Source organism: Notamacropus eugenii, chromosome X (genome assembly GCF_028372415.1).
Source record: "Notamacropus eugenii isolate mMacEug1 chromosome X, mMacEug1.pri_v2, whole genome shotgun sequence".
NCBI classification, from domain to species: domain Eukaryota; kingdom Metazoa; phylum Chordata; class Mammalia; order Diprotodontia; family Macropodidae; genus Notamacropus; species Notamacropus eugenii.
Genome location: NC_092879.1, coordinates 11,654,961 through 11,670,917, shown reverse-complemented (window position 1 = coordinate 11,670,917; position 15,957 = coordinate 11,654,961). Strand labels below are relative to the sequence as shown.

The following is a 15,957-nucleotide window of genomic DNA, read 5'->3' as shown; positions in this document are numbered from 1 at the left end:
AATGGTGGAGCGGTAACCCAGTACCAGGAGTTAGGCCAAGGGAAACTGGTTAGCTATAACTTCAAGACTGCAAAGAGAGGGAAATAAAGCCCAAGAAGGGATGATGGCCTAGAAGAGGTAGAGGGCCTGGAGGCAAAGGGAGAAGGGATTGGTCAGAAAACCTGAGGCATTTTAGAGCTCTGGAATGTGGAGGCATTTTCAAATGTACTTGGGTGCTACTGGAATGTACTACAGTGCTGCTAGACTTTTTAAATACTGTTTCTATGGGAAAATACATTCTGAGTGCCAAACAATTAATTTGTAAGCAGACTTTTGAAATGTAACCCATTCAAAAATGAGATGCTGTCTCCAGTGAAAGTACAGGCAGAGCCCCCTGTGAATGTGTGTCCATATTGAAGGATACTAGAGGTTACTCTAGATCAGGGCTTCTTAAACTTTTTCCACTCAAGACCCCTTGAGCGCTCCTTAAACCATGAGTCACAGGTGGGGAATGGGGGGCAGCTTCTGTCCCATGACCCACAGTTTAAGAAGTGCTGCTCTAGAAGGTTTGGCATCGAGACAAAACTGTTAGTAGAAATCCAGACCTTAACAAAAGTGGATTATTCTGATGTAGTTGCACTGCCTACTTCACAGGGTTGTGCGGAAAGCACTTTTGTAAACCTTAAAGCATTTTAGAAGTAGGAAGTACTCTTATTTATTAGTTAAATACTCATCAGTATCTTGGACTGGCCTGTCATCCTGAGTCCCAGAACTTCTCTAGTTAGGCCTTGCTAGTCCTGCAGCCTAAGAGCACAAGAAAAAATCTACTGGGTCAGATTTATTATCTCTCCAGGGCAGTATGCTGTCTTAGATCTATCCTTATTTCCAGCCCTACATTCCTCACTCCAGTCAAGTCAGCTTTCTTCCTATATCTCTCACATGCCTCATCTGTTACCACTTGAAAGTCCTGAACTAGCCACATGCTAGAATTGATTTTTGCCCTGGCAGAAATCATGTAACTGTGCTGACTTGAGTGACTGGGACCACTATAAATTTATTCATGTTGCATGATCTCAACCAGACTGTCTTTGAAGCTAGTCAATCTTTTTGCCTTGTCTCCTTAATTAACTCACTATTCCACTCTCTACAAAGGTTCTTGTAAACCTTTCATCCCTTCTCAAATCTCACATGACTCCCCTTTCCTCAGCCTTTTCAGGTGAGAACTTTGCCTTTTGTTTTAATGAAAAAAACACATTCCCCAAGACCTCTTTCTTCTCCCATTCTTCTTATCTCACAGTCAGATGCCTTCTGTCACTGTCCTCCACCCCTGCCTCACATAATGAGATTGCTGTTCATGCACTGAACCTCGATGAAGCTGGAAGAGAGAATGTGGCTGACAACTGCCTCATTTAAATCTAATTCATGTAATAGTCAAGACATCACCTGTGATGTCATTGGTCCTCTTTTAAAATGAAGGATGAAAAGCAACCCTTCTACATACACAAGTAATCCCCATCTTCTCCAAGAGATTGCATATCCTTCCCCCATCATCGTCCCTCTCTCTTTTCAGTCTCCTACTTCCTTATCATCTACACACACGTCCAGGTCACCCTTATCTGCAAAAAACTCACTTGATCCATCCATCCATATTTCCCTTTTCTCACCTCCCTTTTGTGGTTTAACTTTGAGAAGGCTGAGTCTGCAATAGGTGCCTCCACTTCTCACTTTCTTATTAATTCTCTACAATCTGCTTTCTGACTTCATCATTCAAGTGAATTGGCTCTTTCAGTATTTACCACTGATCTCCTTATTGCTAAATTCAGTGGCCTTTCTCAATCTTCATCCTTCTGGACCTCACCTTTGACACTGCTGATCACTCCTCCTTGATTTTCTATTCTGGTTTTGGAGACACAACTCTGTCTTGGTTCTCTTTCCATCTGACCATTCTTAATCTCCTTTATTGGACCTTTATCCAACTTGTACCCTCAGAGGGCTTCTCCCAGGAGTCTCCTGGGTTGGCTTCTCTCCTCCTTCTATCCTACTTCACTTGGTGATCTCATTGGCTCTCATGGATTTAATTATCATCTCTTTGCTGATGATTCTCAAATCTATTTATTCAGCCTTAGCTTCTTTGCTGATATCTAGATTCAGATCAGCTACCTATTAGGCATGTCCATCGATGTCCTATAGGCATCTTAAACTTAATATGCTCCAGATAGAATTTGACATCTTTTCCCTTAGGCTGTCCCCCACCCACCTTCTCTGTTACTGTCGAGGGGCATAATCATCCGTCCTCCCAGTCTCTCAGGTTTACAATCTAGAAATCATCCTGAACTCTTCACTTTCCCAGATCCAAGCTATATCCGTATTGCCAAGGCCTGTTGCATTCGTCTCTGCAGCATCTCTCAGTTATGTTCCCTTCTCTCCTCTGTCAGTGCCCCCACCCTGGTACAGGCCCTCTTTACCTCATGGCTGGACTGTTGCAGTAGCTGCTAGTGGGTCTGCCTGCCTCAGGTCTCTCCTCATCTTCCATTCAGAGACCAAAGTGATTTTCCTAAATAAGAGGTATGATCATGTCCCCCTCTTACTCAGTAAACTCCAGTGGCTCACTATCATCTCTAGGATCAAAAATCCTCTGGCACTCAGAATTTTATAACTTAGCCCCTCTGCCACTTTCTAGTCTTTTTACACCTTACTCCCTGCCATGTACCCTTCAGCCCAGTGACACTGACCTCCTGGCTATTCTGTGAACAAAACACTCCATCTCTTGGATCTGAACATTCTCTCATGCTGGGTCCCCCATGCCTGAAATGCTCTCCCTCCTCTCCTTCAACTTCTGACCTCCCAGGCTTCCTTTAAGTCCCAGCAAAAATCCTACCTTCTACAGGAAACCTTCCCCAACCCCTTCTAATTCTAGTGCCGTCCCTCTGTTAATTATTTCCCATTTATCCTGTTTGTACATAATTCTTTGTTCAGTGTTTCCCACATTAGACTGAGCTCCTTGAAGGCATGGATTGGCTTCTGCCTTTCTTTGTATCTCTAGTGGTCAGCACAGTGTTTATCACATATTGGGCACGTAATAAATGCTTATTGGCTGAAAGTATATGAGACTGCCTGATAGAGATTTCAAGTTCTTGCTCCTTGTACCTTGGGCCCATTTCCTTGCCTGCTTGCCAGGCTTTTGCCCTGGGCCTTGTCTTGCTTTCATCACCTTCACCTTGTTCCATGATGCTCCTTTCTTCAGTCCAATCCAAAAAGCACTTTTTAACTTGCAGTTATAGGCCAGGACCTTTAGGAGGTACCATCCCTTGGTTTTAAGGAGATTGAATTCTCCCAGAAGTGAAGATACAACCCATAAACAGATATGTATTACACCTGTTCATTTGAGGAGGGAGAGCAAACTGACAAAAGAATTCCTATAGATAATGGAGCATAGCCTTGAAGGCAGATGGGGATTCTGAGCATCGGGGGCCTTCCAAGCACGCAGATGACCTATGCCAAGGTCTTAAGGAAGGAAATGGAGCATCCAGGTTGTTGAATAGTAAACAGACCAGTTTGACTGGAACATCAAATCTGCAAAGGCAACTGATGTTTCTGTCAAGGTAGGTTAGAGCTATTTTGTGAAAAGCTTAAAGTTCCAAACGGAACACTTTTGAAATTGATCCTTGAGGCAATAGAGGAGAACTGCTGAACATTATTGAGCAGAGAAGTGACATGGTCAAGTCTGTACAATAAAGTGTAGAGGATGAATTGGAGAGGGGAGACACCATGTGAATGCTGAGTGGTGGCTATGAGAGTTAAGATGCAGGCTAGCGATACTGGTAAGGGAGAATCCACAAGACCTGCCAGCTGATTGGCTCACTGAAAGGGTGCTGGGCCTCTTAGAACCTGAATTCTTCCAAACCATTCATTTCCCTGAGCTTGACTTGCCTGCCTATCTTTCTTGCTAATCTCCTGTCAGTCATTGTGACACATCTGGAGCGGGGTTAGGCATCTCCAATGTCAGGCTTGGAAGGTTTGCTCAGTGACTTGCATGATGGTAGAGATGGTGTGCCAATACCATGAAAGTAGGAAGTGGGTGGTCTTAGAAGGGAGGGCAGATGGGAGAAGGGAGTCACTAGAAATAAACTCTTTCGAGGAGGGACAAGGTCAATTGTAGGGGGGAAAAATAAGGGGGGATAGGGTAGGTCAGAGGGCAATATAATTAGTATTACACAACATGATTACTGTGGAAGTCTTTTGCAAAACAACACATATTTAGTCTGTATTGAATTGCTTGCCTTCTCAGTAGGGCTGGGGAGGGAAGCGGGGAGGGAGAGAAGTTGGAATTCAAAGTATTAGAAACAAATTTTGAGAATTTTTATTGCATATAACCGGGAAATAAGAAACACAGGTAATGGGGTATGGAAATTTATCTTGCCCTGCAAGAAAAGAGAGAAGATAGGGATAGGAGAGGGGTGGGGTGTGATGGAGGGGAGGGTACATTGAGGGAAGGAGTAATCAGAATGCAAGATATTAGGAAGTGGGAGGAGGGGAGTGATGGAGAGAAAAATTGGACATGTTACAAAGTGAGGTAAAAGCAATTAGTATTAAAACAATAGACTGAATTAATTACTGAGAATAAATCAATGACATCTTTAGTTTGGGGAAAAGAATTTCAGTCTAAATTTCCTAGAGGAAGGTAACCTCGGGCAAAATTTGGCATTTGTGGAAAAGTCAAGGTTTTAATGGTAAATTTGATTTTATGATTGCCATGTAATCAGGAACTAGAACATGTATAGAAAAGCATGTAAGCCACTTAAGACTTGCCTCAAAAGATGCTCCTTAGCCAAAGTCAGACTATAATCATATTTGAAACCTGGTTATTGGAACTTGCCATTTCTAGATGCCATGGGACTATTAAGTGACCGTTCTTCTGAGTCTAACTCCAGGTATGGGTAGCAAGAGAGGTGATCTGAGCCTCCAATCCATGATGCCAGTAAACTGGTGAGATGCTGGTATGAACTGCATAGGTGATCTCAAGGGAAGGGTGGGAGAGTGGCTGTTCAGCATGGGCTGAGGTGGGATTCTCCTGACTCAATTTCCCCACTGACACCTGGTAGACATCAAGCCTGATTGAATGCAAGTGGATAATCTACTCCTGCCTGGAATTGCCATGAAGTTGGGGAGATATTGTATCCCTGCCACGTCCCTACTCTTGGTGGCAATTTCCTATAGTCAGAAGGTTTGTAAGCTTAATACCAGATCTATTCAATTATAGATTATGGATAGGGGAACATCCGAGGCTATCTAAAATTAAGCTATTAGGCTTAGGACTTTAGACCAACAATGGTAAGTTAGGGTCCTTTAATTCTTAGTAATACTGTGGAGGCAATGAGGTCAAGAGCTTGTGAAGTTAGCAACTTAAATATTATTTGTGTCTCAGTTGATTAATATTTTTTAAAAAAATTCTTTTGTGGTCCATATTGTAAATGCTTTAAAAAGAAGTATCACCTGACCAGAAGTTTGAATTGCTTTATCTGTTATAAACTGTGTTAAAAATAAATAATAATAATAAAAAAAAAAAAAGGAAGTGGGTAGTCGAAATCTAGAATAGTATGATAAGTAGTGATCGAAGTGCCACTTCACACTTAACAATGATGAATGTAAAGCCCTGTGGCTCAGGGGGCAAAAATGTCAGCTGCACTAGTACAGGGTGTGAGGAGAAGACAGTTCAGAGGACTGTGGGAGCTTCAAAGGAAGCCATCAGTGTCATGTGCTAGTCAAAAAAGCAAAGTGACCCAATGCTGGTGTTACTTGAGAAATACAGTGGCCAGAATGAGGAAAGTGCTAGCCCTGCTGTCCTTTGCCCTGATCCAGACAACATTGGGAGTGGTCACTTCTTGGTGCCACGCATTAGGAGAGACAGTCAGTAAAAATTGTGTTACTTCCAAAGCTTCAGGGGACGAGGAAAGACCTTAAACTGTGCCATGGTAGGTTCAGTTAAAGGAACTGACATATCTAACCCAGGAAGGAGAAAATTGGGGGAAAGCCTGAATTACTGGTTTCAAATGTCTGAAGAATTATCATATTGAAAGGAGATTAGGAAGCTAAGATTTAGAGCTACAAGAGACTTTTACTTCATCCCCATCATCCCCATGAAGAAACTGAGGACCAGAAACATTCAGTAAATTGCCTAGGGTAAAGTGGGGAGTCCAGATGAATTTAAAATTTTGTTTGATCCCAGAAAGCAGATCTAGAGCTGAGAGAAGTTTCATGATGGCAGATTTTGCCTTAATCTAGGGAAATTCCTAACAAGTAGAACTGTGCAGGAAAGGAATAACTGCCACAATAGCTAGCGAATTCTCCATCATTAGAAAGGGGAAAGCAATAGTGAAGGTACTGTCAAGTAGCATTTACTTCAGGGAAGTTTTGAATTAGATCAGAAATGGTTAAGATCTCTTTATAGGTCATGTGCAGTTGACTTGATTGATGTATTGGTTGGGTTTTACCAAATAGCTTTTGTTTTCCCTTTTTTCATTCTTTACAAGGGATGGCATCCTGGTTATGGGGAGAGACAGGAGAAATACTTGAAAATGAAAGTAAAAGCAAAATAAATCAATAAAAATTTTGAGTAAAATTTTAAAAATACCATATCCTGGGAATCACAGAATTTGAGCGTAGAAGAGGCTTTAGCAGTCCAGCCACTGCTCAGAAAGAATCCTCACTATAATATACCTGACAAGTAGTCATCCAGCTTTTGTTTGTATGGAGGGGAATCCCATCACTTCTGGAGGCAGCCCCTTCCATTTGGGGATTGCTGTCATTATTAGGAAGTTTTCTCTGACGTCAAACTCAAATTTATGATTTCTACCTACTTCTTGCTGGCAACTGGGACCAAGCAAAACAAGTCTAATCTTTCTTTTACATGATAGCTCTTCAGATACTTGAATCTAGCTATCCCATTCCGTATGAGTTGTCTCATCCCAAGGCTCAACATACACAGTTCCTTCAACTACTCCTCATGTGACGTGACAAAAGGCCAGCCACCATCTTGGTTGCTTAGAACTGAACACAATATTCCAGGTTAGGTCTGACAAGGGCAGAGTCTAAAGGGACTGTTGCCTTCTTAGTCTTGGAAGTCAGACCTCTTTTAAGGCAGTCCCAAGTTGCATTTGCTTTTTTGGCTGCCACATCACACTATTGACTCACCAAGTTTTTAGTGCATTAAAACCCCCCAGATCTTTTTCAGACAAACTGCTATCTTACCAAATCTCTCCTATCTTAGGCTGGTGAAGCTGAATTTTTTTCTGACCAAGTACAAGACTTCACATTTATTCCTATTGAATTTCAATGTATAAGATTCACCCCCAAGGTTCTCTTCTTTCAAGATCCTTTTGGATCCAGACTCTAGCATTCATGTCTCCCAGCTTCATGCTGGACCCACCTGGAGGCCACTGGGCCTCACCCAGAGGTGGCAGGGAGTCCACCTACACCAAGTACCACACTTCTCTATCCTCTTCTCCCTGGCCTCATTGCTGTTCTATATATTGCCTTTTTCAAATCTAAGTCACATGGTGGATTTCCTGTACATTTGTATGTTCTCAAATCCCATTTTCCCTCCTCATTGAAATTGTTTCCCTTTGTGTCTTTAGAATTTCCTTCTTGGGTATTTCACAGGAAGCATTTCCCTATCTGGCCTTTGAAGTCTGTTTTCCCCAAATGACATGTCAGATCTTGCCCAAATTTTCTCTCCTTCTATGGTGGTCTTTTACCCCCCAGTATTGCCATCTCTGCCCTAGCAACTAGTTCCTCTGTAGTAGTGAAAGTCAGATTCAAAATAGAATTTCCCTGTCTACCTAGTAAAGGATAAAATTATCATCAGCAAGTCAAGAAGTCTCTCGTCTATGCCATTTAGGTGCATTCCAAATTCCCCATCTATTTTTTCTTTCTTTCCAGGTAGTCTGTAGTATATTCCAGGTTAGGTCTTCGATTTCTCCTGCCTTTGAACTTCACCTGTCTCCAGATATCCTCAGTTTCCCTTAATGTGTCAGACATGAGCATGTTCTACTACATGGAGTATGGTACACTTTGCCAGGAGGTGGCACCGACTACCACTAACATTTGCATCTGAAATGTCATAAACCCCAGTTCTGTCAAAGAAATTGGTGCCTGACTTAAAAAAAAAATGAGACAAATTCTGAATTTCTCAATTTGATCAATGAGCCTGTCAATTTGTATAGGGAAGGATTGTATAGAAAAGAGTCTGGAAACCCGGGTTCAAGGTCTAGCTGAGAGACTTCTTAGCTGACTAATCATCAGCAAGTGGTCCCTGAGCTTAGAAGTTCTGCTTTGTGAAATGAGCATAATACTAACACATGCTGGAGCTGCCTTATCAGGGTTATCATAAGGGGAAAGCATTTCACAAACTAACTTAAAGTACTTTACAAACTTCTTGCTGACTTTCAGAAGGATGGGGATCAGTGGGCTATAGTGAGGTAATTCCCTGATGTAATGTACTTTGGGTGGAATGTCCTAAAAGCACTTTGTACTTTGCTCACAAACAGAAATGTCATTTCTCCCCAGATCTTCATCTACGTTGTTGTGTCAGTCGCCTGTGGGGGGCTCACCTGGCCAAGCTGCGTGGCAAAATAAATTCAGAACCATCTTAATCCAAGAACATGAGGGAGCAAGGATTTAAGAAACAACCCCAGTAACTTCCTCCTGATTGCTACTATTCATCCCTTCCTTCCACTTTTCTTCCATCATCCCCAGACTGCACTTTTTCTTTGTGTATCCCAGTGTCCCCCAAATGGAGCCATCCAGTCACTGCTTCTGTGCCACCTTGGTTGGAAAGGGACTTGTCATTTTGAACTCTTTGTTGTCACCCAGATGGAGCCACCCAGGTCTCCAACTGCTACTTGAGAATAAAGAGGGCACACATATTGGTGTGACTGTATGCACCAGAGCATTTGCACTTTAATGGAATCCAAATGCTGCATCTCAGCCTCATCCCCTCTGATATGCATGGACGGCCACCATCCCGAGTAGTGGGGATGATCAGTAGTGGGGGCACACCTTTGCTCCTTTGGGGGTTTGGAATTCCAGGATTGGTGCTGTCCATCCAGTCACATAGAGTCCACTCAAGACCTATCATTGCTACCCAGGTGGGGATCAGATCAATGATTAATGGAAAGCACCTGTTGGAATTCCTCAAGCCCATTCTTCCCCTATGGTATTTTCTGGCATCCAGTTCAGAAAAATGGACCAAACTGTTCCTCTGCTTCTCTGTTGCATTTGAGTTGAAAAAGCAATGGTTTCGTTCATGTCCAAAGTTGGAACAATATTGCTACTTTCCCTGTCGTGTGTTTAAGTATTTTTGTCCTCTTGGGGGGAGGGGCTCTTCAGATCAACCCTCTTGTTCCCAAAGTGGTAGAACTGCTTTGGCCAAGCATGTTACAGGAAGAGAGACTCTTAACAGCTTGGATTGGCTTGGAAGTTATTTAAGTAGAACACAGGAAATCTTTTACTTTTGGGGGCTTAACAGTTGTGTTGCCTTGAATGAATAAACTGAATGCCAAGTCAGCAGTGGAGCTGGTGTGGTAGCTGAGAGTGTCCCACTCTCTTCCCATCCCTTGTCTTGGGTTTGGCTGCTGAGCTACAGACTGTACTTCCTTCAAGGCCAGGCCTGTGCCCCTTAAGTGGCTGTCTTCAGTTGGACAAGAGATTGAGCAAATACGTTGGCCAGAGCTCAGGTCACCAAGCAAAGCACATTTTGGTGACTGAACAGCCTTCAATGGGTGTGGGAGGGGGGAAGGATCCTTTAAATATTTAAATGACTTCAGAAATCATTTGACTAGAGTAGAGATGGAAAGAAAGCAAATAGTGTGGTGCACAAAAAGAACATAAAGCAGTGTAATGAGCCTGTTTTGCAACCTAACTAGAAGTCATATAGTTTAAAGGACATACCTGCTATCCAGGAAATGAGTATGTCTGAAAAGGAACCAGGGGTCTGTCTGTAGATTTCTCAACAAGTGCCCTTCAGTGAGATTATAGGAAGTTTTGACCCCTTTGTAAACTGAAGATTTGGTGTCTGTGCTCTATTCTCTTCAGATTGAAGCTCCTCTTGAATTATCCCAACCATGTGCCTTGACTATATATGCATCACATCATGTGGCTCACAGTGCCTATCCTTTTAACTGCATTCCATAATTCACAGTTTTATCAGTACCTGCTCCTTCACCGCCTTCCCTTAAACCCAAACTACACATTGAAAGTATTGTTGTCTCCCTTCTTACCGCCTCCCCCCATGTTGATGTCTATTCTCATTGGCCAGGTCTATCACAGTAGCCGTTTCCAGTCTTTTTTTTTAATATTACTTTAGCTTCTCTGATCCAGAACAGAATTGTGCATCCTTGGGTTACAGCCACCGAAAGAAGCAAATGGTTTCAAAGTCCAATTCCCTTTTGTGTCCACACCTGCACCAAGTGACCAGTGCACCTAACTGTGCATGTTTCAGGGAATTGACTTTGCTGTTGATTCTGGTTCTGTATAAAACCACTTTTAACAAAGATGCTCTTGTCTTAAAGAATGAGCTCATTGATGGTGTAATTGAAAAGCTTCACCTCTTGAAATAAAACGACACAGAAATGTGAGTGTCCTTTGTTTTTAAAACATTTGCTCCAGTGACTTCATTTTGGCATCCAGGAGGTTGTTACTTCTGCCAGAGTGGGGCAGTGTTTGGATGGTGAGGAAAGTCCATTTTAAAAGTGCTGCCTAAGCAACCAAAAGGCATCTGAGCCACCAGGGACTGTGAGTGACATTGTGAAGAGTTTTACAATGATTCAGTTCTCCAGTTACTGAAGATCTTATGGGAACCTACAGGATGAGTGTACACAGAAATGAAAATGAAATTCTGTTTTCTGGCCTTTGTTCCACCTAAACACAAAGGTAATGGATTACCAGGGTTGAATTTCACAGGACCTGAGTCCATCTGTTCTGCTTGTCTGCCAGCCAGGAGTTCTGTCTTCACCATTCCCAACAAGTGGCCATCCCATCGACTTTACCTCCAGAGATACAGCAGCATTTTGGGACAGCAATGTCAGGGATGAAGGTGGATCTGGGATCTCATTGATATCAATATTCCCTTCAACCAAGCAGATTGCAATCCCCTTGTGGCTGCCCATCCTGTGGGATTCCTGTCTGTGTCCTTCAGTAAGTTGGTAAGTTTTTCATATGTCAAACCTAAATCCTCTATGCAATTTCAACCCAACCCATTATTCCTAGTTCTGCCCCTTGGAGCTAAGCAGCACTGTCTCATCCCTCTTCCACACAAATGCAGCTGGTGGCAGAGAAGTGAATTGCCTAAGATCATCAGAGTCAGGACTTGACCTCAGCTCCTTTGACTCCAGACCTAGCACGTTTGTAGTACTGGTATCTTATACATAGATATTATTTTATACGTAATAGATAGTATTACATACTTTAAGTATTACATACAAAGCATTTTACACATATCTCATTTGATCTTCATAACAGGGCTGGGAGTCAGGTGCTGTTATGATCCCCATTTTGCAAAGGAGGAAACTGAGGCAGATAAAGATGAAGTAACTTGCCCCCAAGTCACACAGCTAGTCATTGTCTGGGCCTGAATTTGAATTCTGATTTTCCTTTCTCCAGGCCCAGCACTCTGTGCTGTGGTGCCCCCTCCTTCTAGCCTCTTAATAAAACTATTCCCTAAGCATCTGGCCTAGACAAAAACTTCTCTTTCATTGCAATTCCATTAACTTGTGGTTTCGGCTGCCACCTTTATGATGAACTCTAGACCTGCACTTTCTTAATTCAGCAAGCATTTGGTGATCCCCTAGCTGTGACGAAAGAAAAACAATGCAAATAGCCCCTTTACAGTATCAGGGACTTCATGTTCTACTGGGGGGTGAGACTTCCAACTGAAAGGGACTTCTGAGAGTCCCTTTCATCCAGTCCCAACACCACCATCTTACCAATGGGGAAACTGAAGCCCAAGATCCCATGATTCGTAAGTGACAGAGCTAAGTTTTGAACCTACAACATCTGGTTGCAAATCTAGTATTCAATCCGCTGCAACATGAGGTACAATGTCACATATGGGGAAGACTAAATAGGCCAATTTTGGTCACCTCTCCCCCTGCACTGGTATACCCTTCCAATAAAACCACCTTTTCCATACCCTGAGGGGTAGGCTTGTTATACTTTACGTATACTTTAGCAAGCCCATTATAGTATGCCTATTGTGTCCCACACAGCCAACTCGCAAGATCCTAGTATATTTTCCTAGAGTTCTGCACTCAAGATGGTGGTCAGTGACAGTCAAGATGGAGCAAGTGACTCCACAACCTTAGGGACATTCTAAGGCCACCTTACATGCTTGCTGCTCTTCTCTCTGCTCATAAACCTTTGTTACATAAACCCCCATAACCCCATTGTTACCACAATCCTAGAGCCCTTAGGCATCCAAATGACTCTACCTAATACATTAGGCTTCTTCACCAAGATATTTCCATGTATCCCAGGAGCTTACATTCCCCACGTGTGTGTGTGTGTGTGTGTACATACCCCACCACAGCCCACCTTCATCCTTTTTATACCCTAACCTAAGGCCCACTGATTTGCACACCCCAGCGATTCTCATGTTCAATCCCAGAGCCCTGGGCTCACAACACCTATCTCTATCTGCAAGTGAGAATCTGGTGATCAGGAGTCAAAGGATATAAACAGTCTTTTAAAAGAAGAATTACAGAGAAGAAACAAAGTATTCACAAGAAACAAGTGTCAGTGATCCAAATCACTCATTAAATGAAACAACTGAAGTTTTCCCCTTACACCCATCAGCTAGGCAGATAAGCCGTGCTATGGGCAGTTAGGTAACATTGATATATTTGGGGAGCTGTGACTTGTTTCAGAAAAGTTGCCAAAATATTCATAGCCTTTGGCCTAGATATATAACACCACTGGGCTTGTGCCCCAAAAGATCAGTATGATAGAGGTGGAGCAGGTAATAAAAGAATGTGAATTATGAAATGAAGTTAAAAGGACCAAACACATCTATACCAGAATACAGTGGCAGCATTGTTTCTTATAGCAGAAAGGTAGAAACAAAATGAGTGCCAGTCAGTTGGGGATTTGTGGTATATACATTTAATGAAATACTCTTGAGCTATGGAAAATAAGATGAAGGAATCAGAGAAAAGTGGGGACAGAATCCAGAAATAATTCAAGGAGCCCTTCACAATCTGGGTCCTTGTAGCTTTCTTGTCTTACTCCTGACCTCTCCCAAGATCCAGAAACACTGGACTCCTTGCTGTTCCTTGCACAAGTCACTCCATCTCCTGACTTCCTTTGCATTGTCTGTCCCTCATTTCTGGAATGCTCTCCACCTTCATCTCCACCCTCTGGCTTTCCTCTCTTCATTCCCGTCGTAGTCTTTCCCATTCCCCTTCAATGCTAGTCCCTTCTCTCTGAGTTTACCTCCATTTTACCCTGTGTATATCTTGTAGGCACACAGCTGCTTGTATGTTACCTCCCCCTATTAGAGAACAGGGACCATTTAACTTTCTTTTCATCCCAAGTACTTAGCACAATGTCTGACTCATATAAATATTTGTTAATTTGACAGAAACATGGGAACATATTAATTGATACAGGGCAAAGAAAAGTAGAATCAGTATCCTACACACAGTGATAATAATGTAAATGAAAGTCACTGAGACATCAAAATTCGGTTTATGGCCTATGTCTAATCTTGGCTTCAGAGAACTAAGCCTAATTCTGCCTCTTTGTTCAAAGCGTTCTGTTGAGTTAGGAGGGAATATTGGGGAAAGATGGTGCAAAAAATGAAAAGAATACCTTGTTTTTTAAGAAATCAGAAAAAACACCCCCAACACAGATGAATTTAGAAGCAAATTCTATCATTCAAAGAACAATTAACATAGGATTACATAAATTGTTTGCAAAACAAGACAAAGAAGACATTCTACCAAATGCCTTTTATGATACAAATATGGTTTTAATACCTAAACCAGGGAGAGAGAAAGCCCAGAAGGAAAACTATAAACTAATATCTAATGCATATCAATGAAAAATATTGCATATTAGCAAAGAAGCTAATCATATTAAAGGGAGTACTCAGTATGAATAGTCTGGATTTATACCAAGAATGCAGGGCTGGTTCAATATTAGGAAAATTATAACTATGATAGACCCTATTAATAAAAACAAAAGCTACATAGTGATCTGTAGATTTTTTTCAAAAAGTTTTTAACAAAATATGATATCAGTATATATCTAAAAGCATAAGAATAAATGAACCATTCCTTTTCATGGCAGATTATATCTAAAACCAAGAAGTGGCATTATCTGTAATGAAGAAATGCTGGAGATTTATCCACTCATTACTGTGATATGGTTCTAGAAATAGTAGCTATAGCAATAAAACAAGAACAAGAAACTGGGGGGATAAGAATAGATTTTTAAAAATAACTCCACAATTATAATTTTTGTAGATGATGTGATGGTTTAACTTGGAAAACTTGAGATTCAGCCAAAAATTAAAGCGATAACTTTAGCAAGGTATCAGATTATAAAGTAAGCCTACAGAAACCATTGACTTTTCTGTAGAGTACCAACACAACCCAGCAGGAAGAGATTTTTTTTAATTAAAAATAACTGAAGAATATATAAAATAAATTAGACATAATCTACCAAGACACACAAAATATCAGATTATAACTACAAAACACTTAACAGAAATATTTAAATAATTGGAAACATTAATTGTTCATGGTTGGGCTGTGCAAATATACTAAAAGATGACAGTACTTTAATATTCAGAGCTAGCAATCTAACTACCACAGATTGCCTTATAAAATGAGACATGGTAATGCCAACTTTCATATGGAGGAAAAGAAGATCAAGAATCTTAAGGAAAATGATGAAAGTGGGAAAGTGATGCTTAGCAGTACCTGATCAAACTATACTACCAAGCAGTAGCAATCAAAACTACTTGGAATGGATTAAAAAGTTTATAAGTTGATCCTTTTAACAGATTAGGCACACAATGCCCCAAAACAATAGAATGATGTTTGATAAATTCAAGAACATCAACAACTCAAATCTCTTTATTCATTCCTGATCTCCAGTCTTGCATCTCCAACTGCCTATTTGATTCTGATTTGTGCCAATTCTTCTGGAAGACGTTGAGTCCTTAAGTTGTCCCTATACATCCTGTCTTAAAAATCAGTATTTTTCTTATACGGAATTGATGTTTTCTTTGAATGTTACTGTGTTATACTTCTCTTCCACTTTGTCCTACCTTTCCGTGTTTTTGCAGCCCTGATCAGTTGTTTCTGTTTGGTTCTTTCGGCCACTGTGGATTCTATTCTGCTATGAAGGCCATGAGTTCTACTTTCACGATTCTTATTTCTCTCAAACTATTCAGAAACATCCTGCTATGGTTCTCTGCTCTCCGCTATTAATTCATTTTCCTTAGTTTTGTGATATTCATCGATATCTGGATTTGTTTGACTGAACTGAAGGCCACATTCCCTTCTGTTACCTTCCCCTGTTGTTTTTTCTGCTTGTGCTCAGGGTCTTTGAGTTGTCTTCCCTGTGAGATCTTTGGTAATTTCTGTCTTTTTTCCTTATGTCTCCTTATTGCTTTTATTTTTCTTGGCACCTTAGTGACACAGTAGATAGAACTCTAGGCCTGGAATCAGGAAGACCTGAGTTCAAATCTCGCCTCAAACCCTTATGACCTGTAATCCTGGGCAAGTCACTTTACTTTTGTCTGCCTCAGTTTCCTCGACTGTAAAATGGGGATAAAATAGCTCCTGTATTTCCGTGCTGTTTGTGAAGATCAAATGATAATAATATGTGTAATAAATATTTGTAAAGAACAGTTCCTGGCACGTAGTAGGCACACATGCACACATTGGCATTGTGCCTCTGTTCCCAGTGTTCCTC

The 15,957-nt window shown here is 41.4% G+C and overlaps 1 protein-coding gene across 2 annotated transcripts in view; it reads left to right on the top strand.

Annotated features, from left to right (window-relative positions):
- Positions 1–9,543, top strand: part of VAMP7 (vesicle associated membrane protein 7) — a 71,885-nt gene extending 62,342 nt beyond the window's left edge. For both annotated transcript variants that reach the window (XM_072626028.1, XM_072626029.1), the window contains exon 8: positions 8,545–9,543. In XM_072626028.1, coding sequence (XP_072482129.1) covers positions 8,545–8,613 — 69 coding nt within the window. In that variant the 3' untranslated portion in view covers positions 8,614–9,543. The remainder of the gene's footprint in view (positions 1–8,544) is intronic.
- The last annotated feature ends 6,414 nt before the right edge of the window (positions 9,544–15,957 follow it).